At 38.3% G+C, this 19064-nt stretch overlaps 1 protein-coding gene across 1 annotated transcript in view; it reads left to right on the top strand.

Moving 5' to 3' along the window:
- Positions 1 to 14354, top strand: part of CAMK1G (calcium/calmodulin dependent protein kinase IG) — a 100400-nt gene extending 86046 nt beyond the window's left edge. The window contains exons 11-14 of the mRNA XM_082246860.1: positions 2375 to 2462; positions 2862 to 4012; positions 10487 to 10619; positions 13218 to 14354. Of these exons, the coding sequence (XP_082102986.1) occupies positions 2375 to 2462; positions 2862 to 4012; positions 10487 to 10577 (1330 nt within the window). The 3' untranslated portion in view covers positions 10578 to 10619; positions 13218 to 14354. The remainder of the gene's footprint in view (positions 1 to 2374; positions 2463 to 2861; positions 4013 to 10486; positions 10620 to 13217) is intronic.
- Positions 14355 to 19064: the final 4710 nt, after the last annotated feature.

Below are 19064 nucleotides of genomic sequence, written 5' to 3'. Positions count from 1 at the left end.
GGCACAGACAACAATAAAAACCTGACAGGTGTACTAAGCCACCTCCCCTCTATCCAAAACTAAAATAAAAGTTTTTTCTTTAGTTGTCCTTTAATTACAGTAACCCCAATGATTTCCATATTTCCATATTTAGGTTTCTCTGCATTTCTGTTGAGAGAACTCATCCATTATATATTTTCACATTTCTTAAATACTGATTGCCTGAGCCACTACTTAATTATAGGGATGATCGAACTTTTGAAAAGTTCGGTTCGGCCAGAACATCCGAATTTCCCGAAAGTTCGGCCCGGATTTCAGAACCCCATTGAAATCAATGGGACCCGAACTTCGGTAATCAAAAAACACCATTTTTAAGCCCTAAAACCCAATAAATGCCCCTAAAAAGTCCCTAGGGTTCTGGGTCATGCCCCATTAACTATTAATCACACAAAAAAAAGTTCTTAAAAATTGTCATTTTTGATAAAAAAGCCAATTATTGAAAAAAAAAAAAAAGAGAGATTTTTTTATTTTGACTTTGGATTTAGTATCTGGGGGGTCTAAAAAGTGTACATGTGACGTTTCAGCTCTGTAGCATGTCCAGAACCATGAAAAAAAAAAGATAATTTTTCAGTAGAACAGGGATGTGGGACCCTCCTTTTACACCTATATGATCTTTTTTTTCTGGTGTCGGACATGCTACAGAGCTGAAACTTCACAGGTACACCTTTTAGACCCCCCAGACACAAAATCACACAAAAAAGTTCTTAAAAATTGTAATTTTTGATAAAAAAAAGCCAATTATTGAAAAATTAAAAAAAAAAAAAAAGAGATTTTTTGATTTTTACTTTGGATTTCGTATCTGGGGGGTCTAAAAAGTGTACATGTGAAGTTTCAGCTCTGTAGCATGTCCAGAACCAGAAAAAAATTGTTTGTATTAGAAAACTTTCAGCTCAGGGGGTTAGCTTCTCTTCTCGGTTTTCACACCTTGCCGGTTTCAAAGCAGGCATTTTTTTGGGTTCTTTGCAGTCAGGAAAAACATCTGAACTTGTGTATAGTGGTACTGTGCACAAGTTCTGATGTTTTGCCTGCCTCCAAAAACTCCCAAAAAATGCCAGCAAAAACACACCTGGGCATTTTTTTTTTTGACGCTAGCGTTTTTTTGGGTATTTTTTGGGGTTCTTTTGAGGCAGGCAAAACATCTGAACTTGTGTATAGTGGTATATATACACACATAATTATATGTATATAGACACCTAGCCTTATATAGGTGTGATAGTAGCAGAAATATATTACTGTAAATGATTTCATTAGCGCAAGCATATATTTCTGCTACTATCACACCTATATATGTCTAGGGGTATATATACAGACATATATGTGTATATATACCCCCTATACACATGTTCAGATGTCATGTCTGATATCAAACATGTCCTCAAAAAAGCACTGGCAGTGGCAGCCCCTGCAGCATGAAAAATGCTTGGCTGGTGAGAAGCCATATTCCTGTCCCGAAGCAACTCAAAGAAATGATCATTTCTCTATAGCGGTCACCCTGCTATGGAAGGGTTTTGTCACCCTTCCATAGCAGTCACTGTCAGTTAACCCTCCACTACACTACGGTCCCTTTACACTTGACACTTTCCCTACAGAAACTACATTTTTGAAGCTAACTTAAGTGTAAAGGAGCACTCTAACTACACTAGATATCCCTTTCCTCACACTAAAAATAGCTAAATGACACTTTGTAACACATTAGAACAGAACAGCATTCCACTCTCTTCCATGTCCCGTACAAGAATCCTAGGAATTTGGAGGGGGCGATCTTATATACTGGGGGGCGTATTCACTAATGATTGGTCTAGGGACCCCCTACTCACTCCAATCACATTCCTAGCATTCTTCTGCCCCCTCAATTGGCTTTTGCTAATGGTTCTGGTCCAATCACAGGCTTTTAAAGCCCATTTCCTGAAGCATTGCATTTTGGTCGGTTCTGGTTGCCGAATTCCAAACTTTTTGGGCAAAAAGTTCTAAATTCGGCCAAACCTCGAACACCCAATGTTCGGGCCGAACCGATGGTGGACCCGAACCGTTCGATCATCCCTACTTAATTACTGCATGCATTTAATTATTTATTTCCTTCTGTGAATTGAGTTTAATGCCTTTTCATGCTGTATTTACCAAGGGTTTTCAGCGTTTTTGGTAAATACTGCAAAACGGCACAGTGAATTGACAGTTTCAGGATGGCATGTGATATTTAGGAAAATGTGTTTGGACCCCTAAATGCCACATGCGATCTGCTTTAGCCCATTGTTTTTTTTGTTTTTTGTTGTTTGTTTTTTTATATTTTGTTAATTATTTACTACAGGAGTAAACAACTGGTATTTTTTATCTACAGGATTGCTGGCAACACTGCTCTTCATCGAGATATTTATCGTTCAGTAAGCATCCAGATTAAGAAGAACTATGCTAAAAGCAAGTGGAGAGTAAGTGGTTTGCACATTTTTGTATAATGTTGGATAATTAGTCAAGTCCATCTAGTTCAACCAAAAGAAAATAAATAAATAGAAAACCTCTATATACAGAGTCCTATACCCATGCTTACTGTACACACAGAAAAAAAGGCCTCCTCATTTAAAAAAATATATATAATTTACACTGTCAAGCTGTAGCAACAATCTATACTTTATCTGCTCACTTGCAAATAAGTAAAGCCCAGTAATCCCACTTTCTATTTAAAAAAATCCAAATAATCTTGCACCAAAATATCATCCCCTTAGCATGCAGTGGTATGCTAAAAAGAAGGGAAAATTCTAAATTTATTGAGTAGGATGCAATAAATCTAAATGTAAAATCAGTAATAGTCTGCTATCTTTTTTTTGCAGCAAGCATTTAATGCAGCAACAGTTGTCTATCACATGAAAAAAATGCATATGCATAACAGTCAGCACAGCTGTGGATCTTCCTCTGAAATGAAGATTGGAGTACCCACTATCAAAGTATATGATGCTACAAGACCATCAACCCCAATCCTCAGCATTTCTCAGGATGGAGGCCTATGTGACAAAGATAGCTCACTTGCCCATGCAGCCAACAAACTGTCTACTGGTAGCACAGAGACAAAGAGTCTAGGTAACCTTTGTCATGATGGGAACAATCCTGGTATAATAAAGGCAACAAATGGTATTTGTGATAAGTTTTCAAAAGATACCAGTTCAGTGGATTTTCACCAGACAAATTTCGAGCAAAGCAAGAGGGCTAATGATAATTCATCTCACCATAAACCATCTCAAGGCCAAGTTCTTCCCAAGTCAAATCAAGGGGTGCAAAGTGACCCTCCCAAAAAATACCTCAGGAATGTAAAACAAAATAGTGCTACACAGACCAGTCCAGTGCACAATACACTTTCAGAAATAAATCAAGCTGGTTCCATAAATGATAAACACTCCCCAACAAAGGTTAAGCCACAGGCCAGTCAGGCTACAAAGTCCACTACTCTGAGTAAACCAACACAATCTGATCCACATTCAAAGGACAGCCAGCAACAGAAATCTAAAAATGTTTCCCAATCTCTTGATCTGCCATTGCCACCTTCTGAGAAAACTAAAGGACATAGCTTACAAAAAACGCCATCTACAAATACATCTTGCAAAAAGTTAACTTCACACGTTAATGTTATAACTAACACCACTCAAAAGCCTCCTCCTCAAGCAAGTCCAACCTCTCAGAAAACTCCCATAAAGGAATCCAGCTCTCCAAAGATCCCTTCAAAAAAGATCAATGCTCAGACTTCAGTTCAAGAAAACACAGCCAAGAAGAACAATACGAAGAAATCTAACTTAGATCATGATATCCTGTGCATGGAAATTCCTCAGTGCAAACCCTTTGACTTATCTAATGGAACTGCTAAGACTGATACATTTTCGGTTCCCACTAATTTATATGTGGCAAATGGAAGCTCAAGTGAAACCTATGAGAAAGGAAAGCCAATATCCTGCTCAGAACATGTTCCGATGAAGAAAAGTCATAAGAAACAGTAAGTTATGCAACATTATGTCAAAATTCTATATGACCTGCTCCCACCAAGACTAAACCAATTGTGTTAGATGCAAAAGAAAACAAACTTAAAATTTTAGGGCATCTTTTCTTCCCCCAAGTTTCCAGATGCTCATAAGTTTATGTTCCTTGGCCATGTTTATTTTATCAGTGTCACAAAACTCAAATTAATTTATACTTGTTAGGGAGATAATTGGACACCCTTAACCTCTGTTTTTCCAATAAAGTGACAGTGACAGGAAATAGTTGCCACATGCATGCATTTTAAACTATTAAGCCTATAAAGCCTATAAACTGAAATCCTTCACCTTGTTCTATCAGGGGCTCAGCTCCTACCTCCTGGAACACCTGCTTTGTATTTATATTAGAGATTAGAAGGCTACTGAATCACTACTGGGAGGTGGAGCAGGTGTGTGTGTGTGTGTGTGGTTGGGGGGGGGGGGGGCTGTACTGCCTAAGAGAATGACTTTAGTTATTCTATAAGCTTTTATTTGATGATGAATTACTATTCCACAGTACTTACTGCTTGTTAAAATACATACACTTGACTGTTCATAGCCTGGCCCAGGTTCACTTCAAGCAAGGAAACCCATATACAATAGTTTTCAGAATTATTTTTAAATATTATCTCAGAATTATCTTCAGACCTATTCTAAAGCGACCTGTGTTATAGCAACTGTTTTGCTTTTAACTGCAGTGTTTAACATTCATTTTAATAGTGAAAGAGATTCCTGAACTTTGTTAGGAAAATATTTCACATCACCTCTCCACTGGCTTGCAACCCCTGGCCCCCTGCAGTGATAGTCATCCCAATCCTTCTGGCCCTGTTGTTTTAAAGTACCAGGGGCTTGAACCTACACTCAGTTGGACCAGTAAGTACTTTTTGGAACTTGGTTTTTCATTTTTGGCACGTTGGGTCTTCTCATCTGATGGGCTATTGTCTTTCATCCGAAGCAAGTCTGACCCATATTACATTGTTTTGTATGCCTCTGCAAGTGGACCCCTGACTCAAACTCCTCAATACCACTTCATTAGTCCAAACAGGTGCAAAGAACTGACACTCACAGGCTAGTGAAATTGTGTTGGGTTGGTTGCTCTGGACGCCCACAAGAGGCTGGTCCTAAGATCTAATACTCCACTGAGCCAAGACTAAGATCTGCATTAGTCTACAGACTATGGCTACCTTACTTGGACTAAGAAAATATACACAAATATTAATATTTTAGATACTGACTCTCTTCCTTTGCTGGAAGACAAAAGCAAAATGCTGTTACTTATATTTCAGTAGTATAGGGCTTGCTGCAGACTTAGTGACTTATCTCCCTCATGGGTCTAATGTTCATCCACATGCTAAAGGCATCTTGGGTAAAGTCTTGGGCTACAGAAGCCACAAGTAAAAAGTTCTTAAGGAACAACATCTCTTTGGATCTACTCTTGAAACCATTTTAAGAATGTTACTGATAGCATTCATCTTCCTCAGCAAGAGCCAGGGGATTAGACCTTAATGTCTACACCTTCTTTAACTGTTCAGAAACAAACTTTCCATTCCTTCACTTCTGTGCCTTCCACATTGAGATTCCCCAACCTTGGCTCTACTCCACCTACAAGTTTCTGGTAATCAAAGTCTATTAATTCCACAATGGTGTGCCCCTACTTTCCAAAGTGTGTTGACATTGTTTATGTTTATGAACACTTGCACTGCTTATCAGCATCTCAGGTGTGTAAAGCAGAACTTTACCCAGAAGGAGGAGTTCTGCTTGTTTTCATCCTCCCCCCTTCACTGACACATTTGGCACTTTTTGAGGGGTAGGGGAGAGTGGGTACCTGATTTTGACAGTTAACCGCTCCCACTTCTGGTTAGATCTCTTCAGCGATCCATGCAGACGTTTGTCCCCCTCCTCACCCCCCCCCCCCCCACGGTTTTCTGGGACATATTACAGGTCCCAGAAGACTGTAAGACCATTCAGAAAGTGCAGCTTGGCTCATGCATGCACAGTAGGAAATTGACTGTGAAACTGGATGGCTTCCCTGTTAGTTTACCCTACTTAATCTACCGGTGCCTGGACCCAAAGCCAATTAAAGAATCGGCTCGGCAGAGGACATCGCTGAATCCCTGGACAGGTAAGTGTCCTTATATTAAAAGTCAGCAGCTACAGTATTTGTACCAACTTTTTTTTTATTTATTTTTTTTTGGGGGGGGGGGTTGAGGTGGCAACTTAGGAGTATAAACTGAAGTTTTATGCCCTTACACTTCTTTGGCTTTTTGTCTTCAACCTTTTTTGTGACAACACAGATTAGCAGATCTCCACTGAGCTATCCTGGGTTTTCTGTACCTAGGTGTCATTGCCCCAGTTCCTGTGGCAACACAGTTTCTAGTTTTTTTTTTTAACCTGTTTACTGCTCCTATATCCAGTGGGAGTATTTTCCACATCTTGAAGCTCTAAATTCTGAGGGTTGATTTACCAAAGACAAATGGACTGTGCACTTTTTTAACTTTCCTCGAACGTGATTGAGTACTCTTTGCAAAGTGAAGCTTTACCTCATTTACTAAGCTGTGGAGCAACTGCACTTTGCAAAGTGCGCAGTCTATTTGCCTGTAAATCAACCCCTGAATGTCTTGATTCTAATGCAGAACTTTTGGAGAGGATCTATTTGGTATTTTTTTCCATTCCCTGCATCAGGAAGATTTTCTGGTTTCTAATGACATAAAGGACATGTGTGGACAGTTTTATCCAGCACATCAACATTTCCTACGGGTTGCCGTAGGACTCCTACACTACCAGATTGGGACCCTGCCTGCCTTCTAATTCAGGACCCTAAACATCTTGGGTGTTCTCCGAGGTGATGGCCTCAGTATTGCAAGTAGTGAGGGCTGATGACATCCCCTTTGTGGCATACGTGGATAAACTTCTGATAAGAAAACAGTTGGTATGGATTCTGTCAAATACAGTGGATTTGAGAGTTCAGACATTAGATGGATCCTGCTCCTTCAAAATCAACACTAGAATTAAAGGGTAAGCCTACTGTGCCCAGGACCACTTGGAAGAGATTCACATTAGTGTGAGTGTACACTGTGCCTTAGCACAGAACTCTCTATAGATGACTGAGCACAGAAGCAGGGATCACTGTGGTTTGGTTGGCAGAGGTGATGATTTAAAGAGTTTGTTATTCCAACACTTCATATTCCTGATATGTGGCTGCTGTACCATGTACTTGTGTGAGAAAGTATCCTGTTCTCTTTGTATTGTTCATTTATGTGAAATCCCTGGTGTTCCTAACAGTCCCTCTGCTTTCCTATTAGAAACTGACCACACTTAGCAGGAGAGCACACTGTGGTCAGTTCTCTAGCTGTGCTGGGAACTCAGCCTGCTCTCCTCCAATGATCAGACTTGTCCTGACATGCCCCTGCTGCGCAGCCATTCACTGGAAAGATGAGTGTGCTGCTGCTTCTCCTCCCCCAGCTCTTATGCAGCTGAGAACAGAGGGAATGTGATTATTTATAAAAAAAGGGGAAAAAGGTATTTATAACTTTTTTTATATATCTATACAAAATGTTTTGCCATTCATTTGGAATGGGTTGTTTTACAAGGTGGTCGTTTACTATCACTTTAACTGTGCCCAGGAGCATTTGTTTATAGCCCAATAGCCCAATGTGAATGTGTATCCGTGGGGGGGGGGGGGGGGGGGGCAACTGAACTCTAGCACTGTTCAGTTCAACTGTTTCCTGTGTGCATAGACTCTGTTTCTTTACATTTATACCACTGCATTTGTGAATAACATTATTTTATGAATGCCACATTGTTTAATTTAGAAAACCTACATTTCTGTATGGCTGTGCTATATGTGTAGGTGGCAATTATTTTAATATGGAATGTGACTGTCAGTCCATGTGAGGTGCTCATGGTCCACATTCTGTAGATGGGGTAGAGGGGGGAGTGTCTGTGTTGTAGAATGAGTACACAAAGCATTATGGCTCTGCACGACATTTCCTGCATCCCTTGGAAAATTGGGGAAAAGTTATCACAATTTGTAAAGTTTGGGGTTGGTGCTGTCCCCTCTAATTCTGCTGCCTTAGACATGGATACCAATATAGTACATAACTGCCAATCCCATGAATAAAAGTTTTTTGCTTTTTAAAGAGCTAGGGCTATTTAGTACCGATAAAAGATATTCACTTAGTAAATGTTCATATTGAATACCCAGTTTTGTTCAAGGGAAATTAAATAAAAAAAAAAAAAAAAAAAAACTTTTTCCTGCGCATGACTGAGGTGAAGTTATGTTCACATGAATGATCCATTCACTAAGCAAAGTGAATACACTCTTAACAAAGTGAACGTGTTTTATTTCTTTAGTGAATTAACCCTATTTCCTGATGCCCACTGCTATGTTGCATCATGTAAAATATTTTAAAATGTGGACAAATAAGCCCAACATTAATTGTTTTTTAATCCAGCAATAATAAGCAGCATAATTTGTTGTAATTCATGTATTATTAAAATGCAACTTTAAAACAGGTACATTTGTGATTTTTAGAAAATATATTTTCTAAAGCAAGTAATTTATATATTGCCATATAGGCCTGTAGGTTTGGGAGGGAACATTTTCTATCCATATAGAATAAACCAAGATCACACGAGTTTAAGTGATAGTAGAAAACAAAGCACTTAGTGATGAATCTCTGAATAAAAGCACAGAAAAACAGTATGTAAATAGCTAAGAATACCAACCTATGAGCCTTTTCATTGTAAGAGGCAGAAGTGAAGGTGACTGTCTTTGATAATGTGCAGCAACATCATCGTGCTTTTAAACTAACAGTGGAATATAGAAATCTATTCTTGTGAAAATGCTTTCTACACAAAAGCCTTTTGTTGTAAAAGGCAGCGACAAAGTTCTTCATTTGTGTACAGTTTCAGGGATTTTTAATATAAAACAGTCATTCCATCCTGATTGACCTAAGAATGCCATATATATATATATACATACATACTGAATTTACTAAAACAAAATCAAACATAAATAATATATTGGTAGATTTATGTGATAAAGATAAAGAAACATAAATACATTGAAAATCAAATTAGTCAATAACAAGTCAAATTAGGCTCTTATTGTCCTTTGCAGATATTTGTGCTTATTTATAAGTGTTGCACAGAATGTAAACTAGTACATTTAATTTTACTGAAGTTAGATAAGTGAACAGGCTGAACTGGATGGACTGGTGTCTTTATTCAACCTTACCAACTATGTAACAATGAACATATATTCTGTTTATTTACTGCACTTTGCAGTATGGTTTAACAGAAATATGTTTTACGGAAAAACACGAGAAGCCGCTTTGTGATCATGACATGGGCTCACTCGAAGCAAGGAGTCTAAGCAGCAGCCAGTTTTCACCAGCGCTGTTAAAAGTGGAGATGAGTTTTACTGTGTGCTGGTAACAGGTTGTGACCATGAGAATCGCCCAAATGATTCAAAGGGTGAGCAGGGACAAAAAAGCCTACAGTGTGGAGACTGTACTCTAGGGGATCCACAAGATAATAGCCAGGTCTAGGCAGGGGTTGAGGCAGGTAGCAGACAAGAGAGTAGTCAAGTCAATCCAGGTCAGCAATGGTCAGGAAATCTGAAGGGTATTTATTATAATATTTGAAACAAGGGGTAGCTCATGAGAAGATAAAACACCAGGGCTGATGTTTTAATACCCCTATGAGTCAGAGGACATGCCCATGTCATTTCAGTGAGCACTGGACGCCTTAGTAAGAATTCTTTGGGCATCATTGGAATTTCTGGCAGAGATTCTGTGAGTGCCATCGGAATTATTGGGAGGGATTCTGCAAGCAGCATGGGAAAAACTGGAAGGGATTTTGTGAGTGCCATTTGAAGTGCTGGCAGGAATTGATGGGAGATGTAGGGGCAAGTTTGTTGGTGTAAAATATTATTGCACGCTAACTATATACACTTTTTAGCAAGCACATGCTCCCAAGATGGGCTGCGCATGTCCATAGACATACACAGCACCGGTAAGCCATGCCCCCGCTCCCGACTCACAGTAGTTTATCTGACAGCTGCAGGAGCCTGTGGTTCCTGCTGCTCTCAGTGTCTCCTGTGAGACCTGGAATTAGAGGAGCAGTGCTGCAGATGGCACAGTCCTGGAGCAGTGAGTTGAGTCAAGTAAGTGTTTAGGGAGAGGAAAGTAGGATAGGTAGTGGGGATTTTTTCCTCAATGTAACAAATGAATTAAGGAAAAGAAAAAATGAAAAGAAAATATATATATACTGTATATATATATATATATATATATATATATATATATATATATATATATATATAGTAGAACTGTTAGGACTAGTTCTGTTTATGCAATTTTTACAGTGGGTTTACCTGTCCCTAAAAGAAACAAAGATAAATAAAGATATTTAATACTCTAAAATGTTAATTTTGTTGTTTTTCATTTCAGGCCATTCATGAACGGTATCACAACTTCAGCAAAAACTACAAATTACACACACTGTGGCAGTGGACAGACAGGGGTCTGCTCAGTCATGTGACGGCACTACTCTATTCTGACTGACTGATTATGTTTCATGTAAGTTGAATATATTTATGGTTAAGAACATTTCTGGCTCAATAAAATGTGTGTTAAGTAATATCTGATTAACCACTCTACGTCTGCTCACATTGCTGCTACTGCAGCAATGTGGCTCGTTATCGTCCAGCAACGTAGACCTACGTCGCTGGACTCCTCCCCTTGTGAGCGGCGCGCACGCGCGCCGCCGGAGGCTCGCTCTCGCTGTGTTCAGTCACAGCGGGAGTCGGGCCAGGGGAGGAGCAGCGGTGATCTCCGCTGCTCTTCCCCGATTGTCGGGGAATCGAGTGTGGAGATCCGTCCGCTTGTGTAAACAAAGCGGGCGGATCTACTAAGTGAGAGGCAGGGACAGATTGCAGGGTTCAGCATAGCTGAACATGCGATCTGTCCCTGTGTCACTCAGTCACCTCCCCCCACACATGTCAGTAAGCACCAGGCATACATTAACCCCTCCCTCTCCAATAAAATTAACCCCTTCCCTGCCAGTGTCATTTTTACAGTGACAGTGCATATTTATAGCACTGATTACTGTAGTAATGTCACTGGTACCCCCAAAAGTGTCAAAAATGTCGTTTGGGTACAGCGTCGCATGACCGCGCAATTGTCAGTTAAAGTCACACAGTGCCGAATCGCAAAAAGTGGCCTGGACGTAAGACAGCAAAATCCTCCGGTGGTAAAGTGGTTAAGTTGCAGATCTCTATAATCTCCAAATAATGTGTCTGGGCTTCAAACCCTTCCAATGCTTCAGTTGACAATCAGTCTCTTCCTTTTTACTTTGTGTAATCATTTCTGTGTAAAACAATAAAAAAAAAAAAAAAAAACCTCTGTCCAGTGTATCATGGAGATGGTCGTTAAAGTCTATTTCTGGGGGAAAGTAAAAATCCTTTGCAGTAGGGCTGTCCCAGGAACTACAAGGGTTTAGGTCTAGGGGGTGGGAAAGCACTTTTAAATACCTGACACCCATTCCCCTGGCACCCATCACTCCCCTATGCTTCGGTGGAAGACTGTTCCTCAGAATCTACATGTCCAATGCATGGACCTACCTTTTAGGAAGCATCCAACCACTGAAGCACAGGAGAGAGGAGGCAGCAGGGGCTGATCTAGCAGCCTCAGGGACGCCTGCAGAAGCAGGGGATTGGGTAGTAAAGTTGCTTTTCCTAGTACCCTAGACATAATTAAACATGTAATCCTTGCTGTGCAGGGGCAGCTCCACTTTCCCAGAGTTCAAGCAACAACTTGCACCTGATTAAAAGGCTGCTTATTTAAAAAGATGGAAAGTCAGCAATTGGGAGAAAGATTACTTTAAAAAAAGATAAGAAAAATAGTTTAACAACACTACAGGTAAAGTGGTAGGCTAGTGTAGCAAATTAAAATATTCCCAGTTCCTCAATGGTGACTTCTAGTAATTCCTTATTAGGACTGTGCAATGTCCTTTCATATAGCACTGTGCCCTTTGCCAGTAAATATAGAGAGAACCCCTCCTAGCTCCTGCCAAGGTGCAGGATGCTTTTGGCCAAAACATACCATGACCTTTTCATAAATGGAGGACACTCAAAGAACAGCTAAGCATTCTTAAGGAACCGTTTGCCAGTTTACAAAGGACACATTGGTGTTGATGGCCCCCACTCGACTCTATGGCCTTGGAGGACTGAGGCAACGTCAAACATTGCTTCCGCCCAACAGCCTGAAAGTGCCTATTTTTTTTTTTTACTTAAAAAATATAATTTTTTTGCTTTTAAGTGTAGATGTGAGATCTGAGGTCTTTTTGAACCTAGGTCTCACATTAAAGAGGACCTTCCTGCTTATTTCTATTACAAGGGATGTTTACATTCCTTATAATAGGAATAAAAGTGATCGATTTCTTTTTTAAAGGGACAGTAAAAAATAAAAGGCAAAATCAATAAGAAAAAAAAATTAAAGTGCCCGGTCCCTTCGAGCTTGCGAGAAGAAGCGAACGCATACGTAAGTAGTGCCCACATATGTAGACGGTATTCAAACCACACATGTGAGGTATTGCCGCGATCATTAGAGAGAGAGTAATAATCTCTGTAACTCAAAACGGGTAACCTGTAGAAATTTTGAAAGCATTGCCTATGGAGATTTTTAAGTACCAAAGTTTTTTGCCATTCCACAAGCGTGCGCAATTTTGAAGCATGTCATGTTAGGTATCAATTTACTCGGCATAACATTATCTTTCACATTATAGAAAAACATTGGGCTAAGTTTAATGTTTTATTATTTTTTAATTCAAAAAAGTGTATTTTTTTTTTGTACAAATACAGTGTGGCATAAAGTATTGCAACGATCCCAATCTTATTCTCTAGGGTCTCTGCTTAAAAAATTATATATATATATATATATATATATATATATATATATATATATATATATATATATATATATATAAATATATATATATATATATAATGTTTGGGGGTTCTAAATAATTTTCTAGCAAAAAATACAGATTTTAACTTGTAAACAACAAGTGTCAGAAATAAGCCTGGTCCTTAAGTGATTAAATGATTTTCCAAATAATTGAAATGTGCTGTTGTTATGTGATATGTAATAATGCATGATTTCTTTTCTCTGTCAATAGAAGGGCTACGCAGTTTCCTGTGTATCAAAGCCACATACTGATCTTGCTTCAGAATAAAGGCAGAGAAGATTGCTTTAACTTTCTCTTTGGGAGCATTGACTGAATATGGGCATTTTTCTGAAGGATACGGAAGTGATTTTTTATCAATAAAGGATTGATAGCTTACTGAGGAGACAACGTCAGATCTATAAAGTTCCATGACTTAAGGATCATCTCCAATCATGGACATCACAGGGGGGACTTACCTACGTGTACAATAAACTGTAAAACATTTACAACTATACTGTACATCTTACTGGCAAAACTGCTATGTACATAATGTGTATGAAGGTGTAGGAACTTTTTTTTTTTTTTTTTTTGTTAAACAGTAGTGTTTTGTAAATGCATATTGATCTACAGTGACCATCAAAAGCCTTTTTTTAGTTCCCATTACAGTGGTCTGTACAGAGCTGTTGCACATATATGCTGTACACAAATGCAGTGTTGCCCTTAGAATCTGGCAGGGACACTGGCTCTATAGAAGCATGTTGATTCTACTTTTTACCCGTCTGCTTCATTTTAAATGTATCGTACCATCTATCTCCAAAGGCTAAGACTTGCACTGATGAGGGTCATATAACATGAAACATTCCAATTTCTAGGCCTCTGCCGAACAGTTTTTCATCACAATTGTGTTTCAGGTGATAACAACACTGTGCTTCTAAAATTGTACTGTATGAGCATTGTACAGTATTTTGCTCTACCAATACATTTTTTTTCATAACAAAATATGAAACATGCATTTGAATTGTTTTGCACCTTTAAATAAATAGCTCTTTCAGTCTATCAGGCAACATTGTGGTATTATATGTAGTATAGAGGGCTTAGCTTCAGCTGGTGCCATGAGCTAAGCATCTTTACGACAGTATTTCTACTTACAATACTTGTGAAAGCATTAAAGAATGAAGTTCATAGGACAAAGGGAAGCCTGGCAGTTCATCAGCAAATGGACTCACTAGCTGCTTTTAAAAGCCTGTTTAGTTTCTGGCTATGAAATCTGTTACTTTTATTAAACATCGTTATCTAAGTCCTTGTAAATATAAATGTAATTTCTTTGTTCTGCTTCTGTAATATGAATTCATTAATAAATATGACTTTTTATGTGGCAGCAGATTTACTTTGTCCCATAAAATGACTGTTACCAATTTATTTGAGATAAAAATTGAAGGTCATTCACATACAGGTCACAATACAATTAGGCAATGTTAAGAGTAACAGGCAGTTATTTATAACAACCAATGCAGTGTAATTTAATTTTCAAGTATTTTGTTTTTCAATAGGTCTTTATTGCATTTAAGAAATAAAGAGAAAGCATAGATGCAGGAAAAGTAAAGATATAACAATGTCATGAAGGGCAATACAAGTTTTTAAAATAAGATTTAGAGAAAGCAGTACAAAAAGAAAATGCATTGTTTACCAGTACATATTTTAAGGGGATCATTCAAGGTACATAATGTCGTCCAAGCCAAATGCTCCATAGACACCATTGGTTATCAAAGATCAACAAGTCACTTTTCATACCCAACCTTCACTCATACAAATAATGTGCTTTAATGATCTCAACAGCCTCTGACGGGTTAGGTTCTAAGTAAATTTGATAGTGTCTTGTTATAGTTAGCTGTGCTGCTAGGAGAAGGGGGAGATTTACTAAAACTGGTGCACACAGAATCTGGTGCAGTTGTGCATAGTAACCAATCAGCTTCTAACTTATTAAATTAAGCTTTGGCAAAAAAAACCTAGAAGCTGATTGGTTACTTTGCACAGTTGCACCAGATTCTGTGTGCGTCCGTTTTAGTAAATCTCCCCCATGTTTCACTTTAGAGGAATGCACTGGGAAGGTGTCAATTTCCAGATTTAAAATGGCCAAAGCTGGGGTTCGGTGAATTCCAGTAATCTCTGAAAGAATTTGAAATATTTTCCACCAGAAGACACTAAAGTTTTTACAGAACCATTAATGTAATGTTTCCAATGGAGCCACAGCCTCTGCAGGAAAGTGAGGCATGAGAGGGCAAGAATTTAGCTAGTCTAAATGGGGTCAGATACTCAGCAATTTTTGTGTCAGTTGCCAGTGGTTAATACAACTGGAAGTTTTATATACTGATTTAAAAGTTCTTCTTCACTGGATAGTAGTGTAAGAGGCACCAATATCACTTTCCCATTTGCCACTTTTTATAATATTTTTTCAATTGGTAATCAATAAATGGTTTATACATGTTTCTAACGTCATAGGAGGAATGGGAACGAATAATCTATGGCAGGAATCTTCAGATAAGGAGCTAAGAATTCTCCATGCCAGGACTGATGTGTGCACAGGTAGGGAAAGAAGTTTTAAAAGGGAGAGTTGCCACACATCAGCTAGTAAAAAGGTACATAGATTTTTCATAGGAATATAGTCCTGCTTAATCTAACTCTATAAAACAGTAGAGGATGGTGCAATCCAATGTTTGAGCTGATCGAGACGTACTGCTGTATAGTATTTATATCTACAAATTCCATCTCAACAGCAGTTCTATCTTTAATTCGTTAGAACTGGGAGCTCCAAGCTTTGCCATTTCGCCATATGAACTTTTTCAACTGGAGGGATAAAGACTGTAGGTGGACAGGTCAGATTGGATTCGGCAACATCCATAATACATAAAGGATTTAGGGGAAAAGCACAATTTTAAAGAATGCAAGCCGCCCACACCAAGAAACTTCAAATTTACCAATATGCAGTGATTCCTCAATCAGCTTATTTATTTATGTATCACCTGAGGATTGGTACGCCATAAGTACACAGGGATATAGTTACTATCTTCCACTACAGATAAAGAAATTGCAAAATAATCAGACAACATTATATCGTACATAGTGGAAGAAGAAACTATTTCTAAAAGCCATTTATCTACCACAAACAAATCAATTGGTGAATAAGAGTTGTGTCTACAGGAAAAAACGTATTTTTCACTCACGTGTTGACATCTCCACATGTCAAAGACATCTTCCATATGAAAAAGTGAGGGTGGTAGTCATTTATTGGACCTCATGGATTCCAGCCTATAGTCCATCATAAGGTTTAAATCCCCACAGACGATAAGTAAACTTTGTCTGAGTTGTTTTAACTTGCTAAAGAGTCTATCAAGAAAGCATTGTTTCTGTGAAATAGGAGCATAAGGCTGGGTGCACACTGGTGCAATTCTAGACATCACATGTGATTTGCACTGCACTGCACAGATTTTATAGCTGAATTTGAATCACATTTGCACCAAAATGGTGCAGGACCCCTTTTTTGGTTCGCACTGGAATCGGATCGCATGGGTGTTCACACCCATGTGATCCATTTTCTGCACCATTTGGCAGTTTGCACTGCGAACCGATCTGGAGGTGTCATTAACTTTGTATTGGCACCCACAGCAGTTAGCATAGGGCAGTGTGAACTGCCTGCCAGAGACATGTGACGTGGTAACTCACACTGGAATCGTGCTGGTTCCCACATCGCAATAGGGTGAACCGAGCCTAAAGGTTCACAAGGGTATAAAGCATATTATTGATTTCACAAATATCTGCCCATCGGGTTCCAAGTGGATGTCCATAGCATGAAAGAAACAGCAGGGGATATTTACTAAAACTGCATGGTGCAAAATCTGGTGCAGCTCTGCATAGAAACCAATTGGCTTTCAGGTTTTAATGGCAAAGCTTAGTTGAACAAGCTGAAGTTAGAAGCTGATTGGCTACCTTGCACAGCTGCACCAGATTTTGAATGCACCAGTTTTAGTAAATCTTCCCCAGTGTTCCTTATAGAAATAAACACACCTTTATGTTTTGTAGAAGAAAATACTAAAAAATATATATAGGAGGTTTTTATGAAGGCACTTAGGGTTGCTTTTTTTCTGAAAGTAGGTTTCTTGAACACACATGATGTCACATATTAATTTATGGGCTTCTTTCCACGTAGTGAATCTTTTGGAGGGATGGTTAAGTCCATTTATATTAGGGAGACAATTTTGAACTCTATAATACAGATGAGGGATAAAGTATGACTGAGAACTCACAGTAGTCTATAAGTATAGGCAATCAACGTACTGGATAGAAACAATGTATAGCTCAGAAGTTGACAATAGCAATCTCCTATTAGGATGATTTTACTCCCTTGCATTTATGAGTGACCAATTGCCACTCACGCAATATGACAGGCTGGGATGGAGATGAAGGTTGAGAAAAGCACTGCTCTGGAATTGTCTCCAATTCACACAGAAGCTTAAAGCAGGCCATACATGATACCAGTGGATTGAACGACAGAAAATTAATACATTTCCCCATCCACACATTTGAGTTGAATGGAGGAATGCTCTGTGTTCTAACAGTAGGGAGACTTCCCCGCCATCTGAATACACTCATTAGCACCTCCAGCTATAGCCAACAGGACTGGTCAAGCAAAAGTTTTCAAAAAGGCTGGTTGTACAGAAGTTAATCAAGAGATTGACTTTTGTACAACCAGTTTGCCAATACGATAGATGGATCAAAATTCAGCCAGTCCCTGCTGAGCCCGTTGAATTTCAATCCATCCAAGGCTGGCTTAAGGCCTTTTATAGTATTGACATCTAAGGTGGACCCATTACTAGATATAATAGGCTACTAAAGGGTAGCCCCAGTAATAAAGAATTTTGTAATTGCGTAGAGCTTTGGTGAGAAAGAAGCAGATTCTCTTGCATCTGCCGTGTGTACTGTGAAAGATTAACCTCCTTGGCGGTAATCCCGAGCGTGACTCGGGGTTGATTTTTCATATCAGGAACAGTAACCCCGAGTCACGCTCGGGGTGGATTGCAGAGAGCGCAGCGGTGTTCTCTTACCTTATCCTGGTGATCCAGCGATGATCTCTCATTGCTGAGATCGCCAGCCGAGAGACCCGCCGCTTCTCCGTCCCTCCGTCCCTCCGTCGGTCTGATCACTTCCTAGCTAGGGAGGGAAATTCAAAAAAAAAAAAACGTTGCACAAAACACAAAACACATTTTATATTATATATATAAATATATATATATATATATATATATATATGCATATATATATATATGCATATATGCATATATATATATATATATGCACATATATATTTATATGCGCATATATATATATATATATATATATATATATATATATATATATATATATATATATATATGCATATATATATATATATATATATATATATATATATATATATATATATATATATATATATATATGCACACACACACATATATATATATATAAAATTATATTATTGATTCAATTATAATTCATGCGTCATATATTATATATATATACACACACACACACATATATCTATATATAATATATAATGCATGAATTATAATCTAATCAATAATATAATTTTATTATATATATTATATATTAAATAATAAAATAATATTATTGATTCGATTATAATTCACGTGTTTGTGTTTCAAATTTATCACATCTGGGATGTCTACTAGAGTCTTGTTTTGGTCAGGTTTAAGTCAGTAATTACTAAGAATTGTAGGCCTATAATACATAACGCCAAATTTCCATGAAAAGCATTGTACCGCTTTTGGTATGTAATTCCTGACATAATCTTACCGCCAGGGAGGTTAAAGACATTAGAATAGGCAAATATTTTTTTGAAAGATCGGCAGGTTTGTGGAAAGCATCTGGTAGTTTCTCTTTACTTGAAAAAAAATGGATGAGTATGAGAACATCTCAAGGAATAATATTAGGCAAATCAGATGGTTTGGGCAAGCAATTCATTTTATTTATCACTAGACATTAAGCCCATTAAATTAACCACTTGCC

This window comes from Pelophylax lessonae (assembly GCF_965119305.1).
Source record: "Pelophylax lessonae genome assembly, chromosome: 2".
NCBI classification, from domain to species: Eukaryota; Metazoa; Chordata; class Amphibia; order Anura; family Ranidae; genus Pelophylax; species Pelophylax lessonae.
Note: the sequence above shows the minus strand (reverse complement) of the source record. Positions and strands in the feature narration are given on the sequence as shown.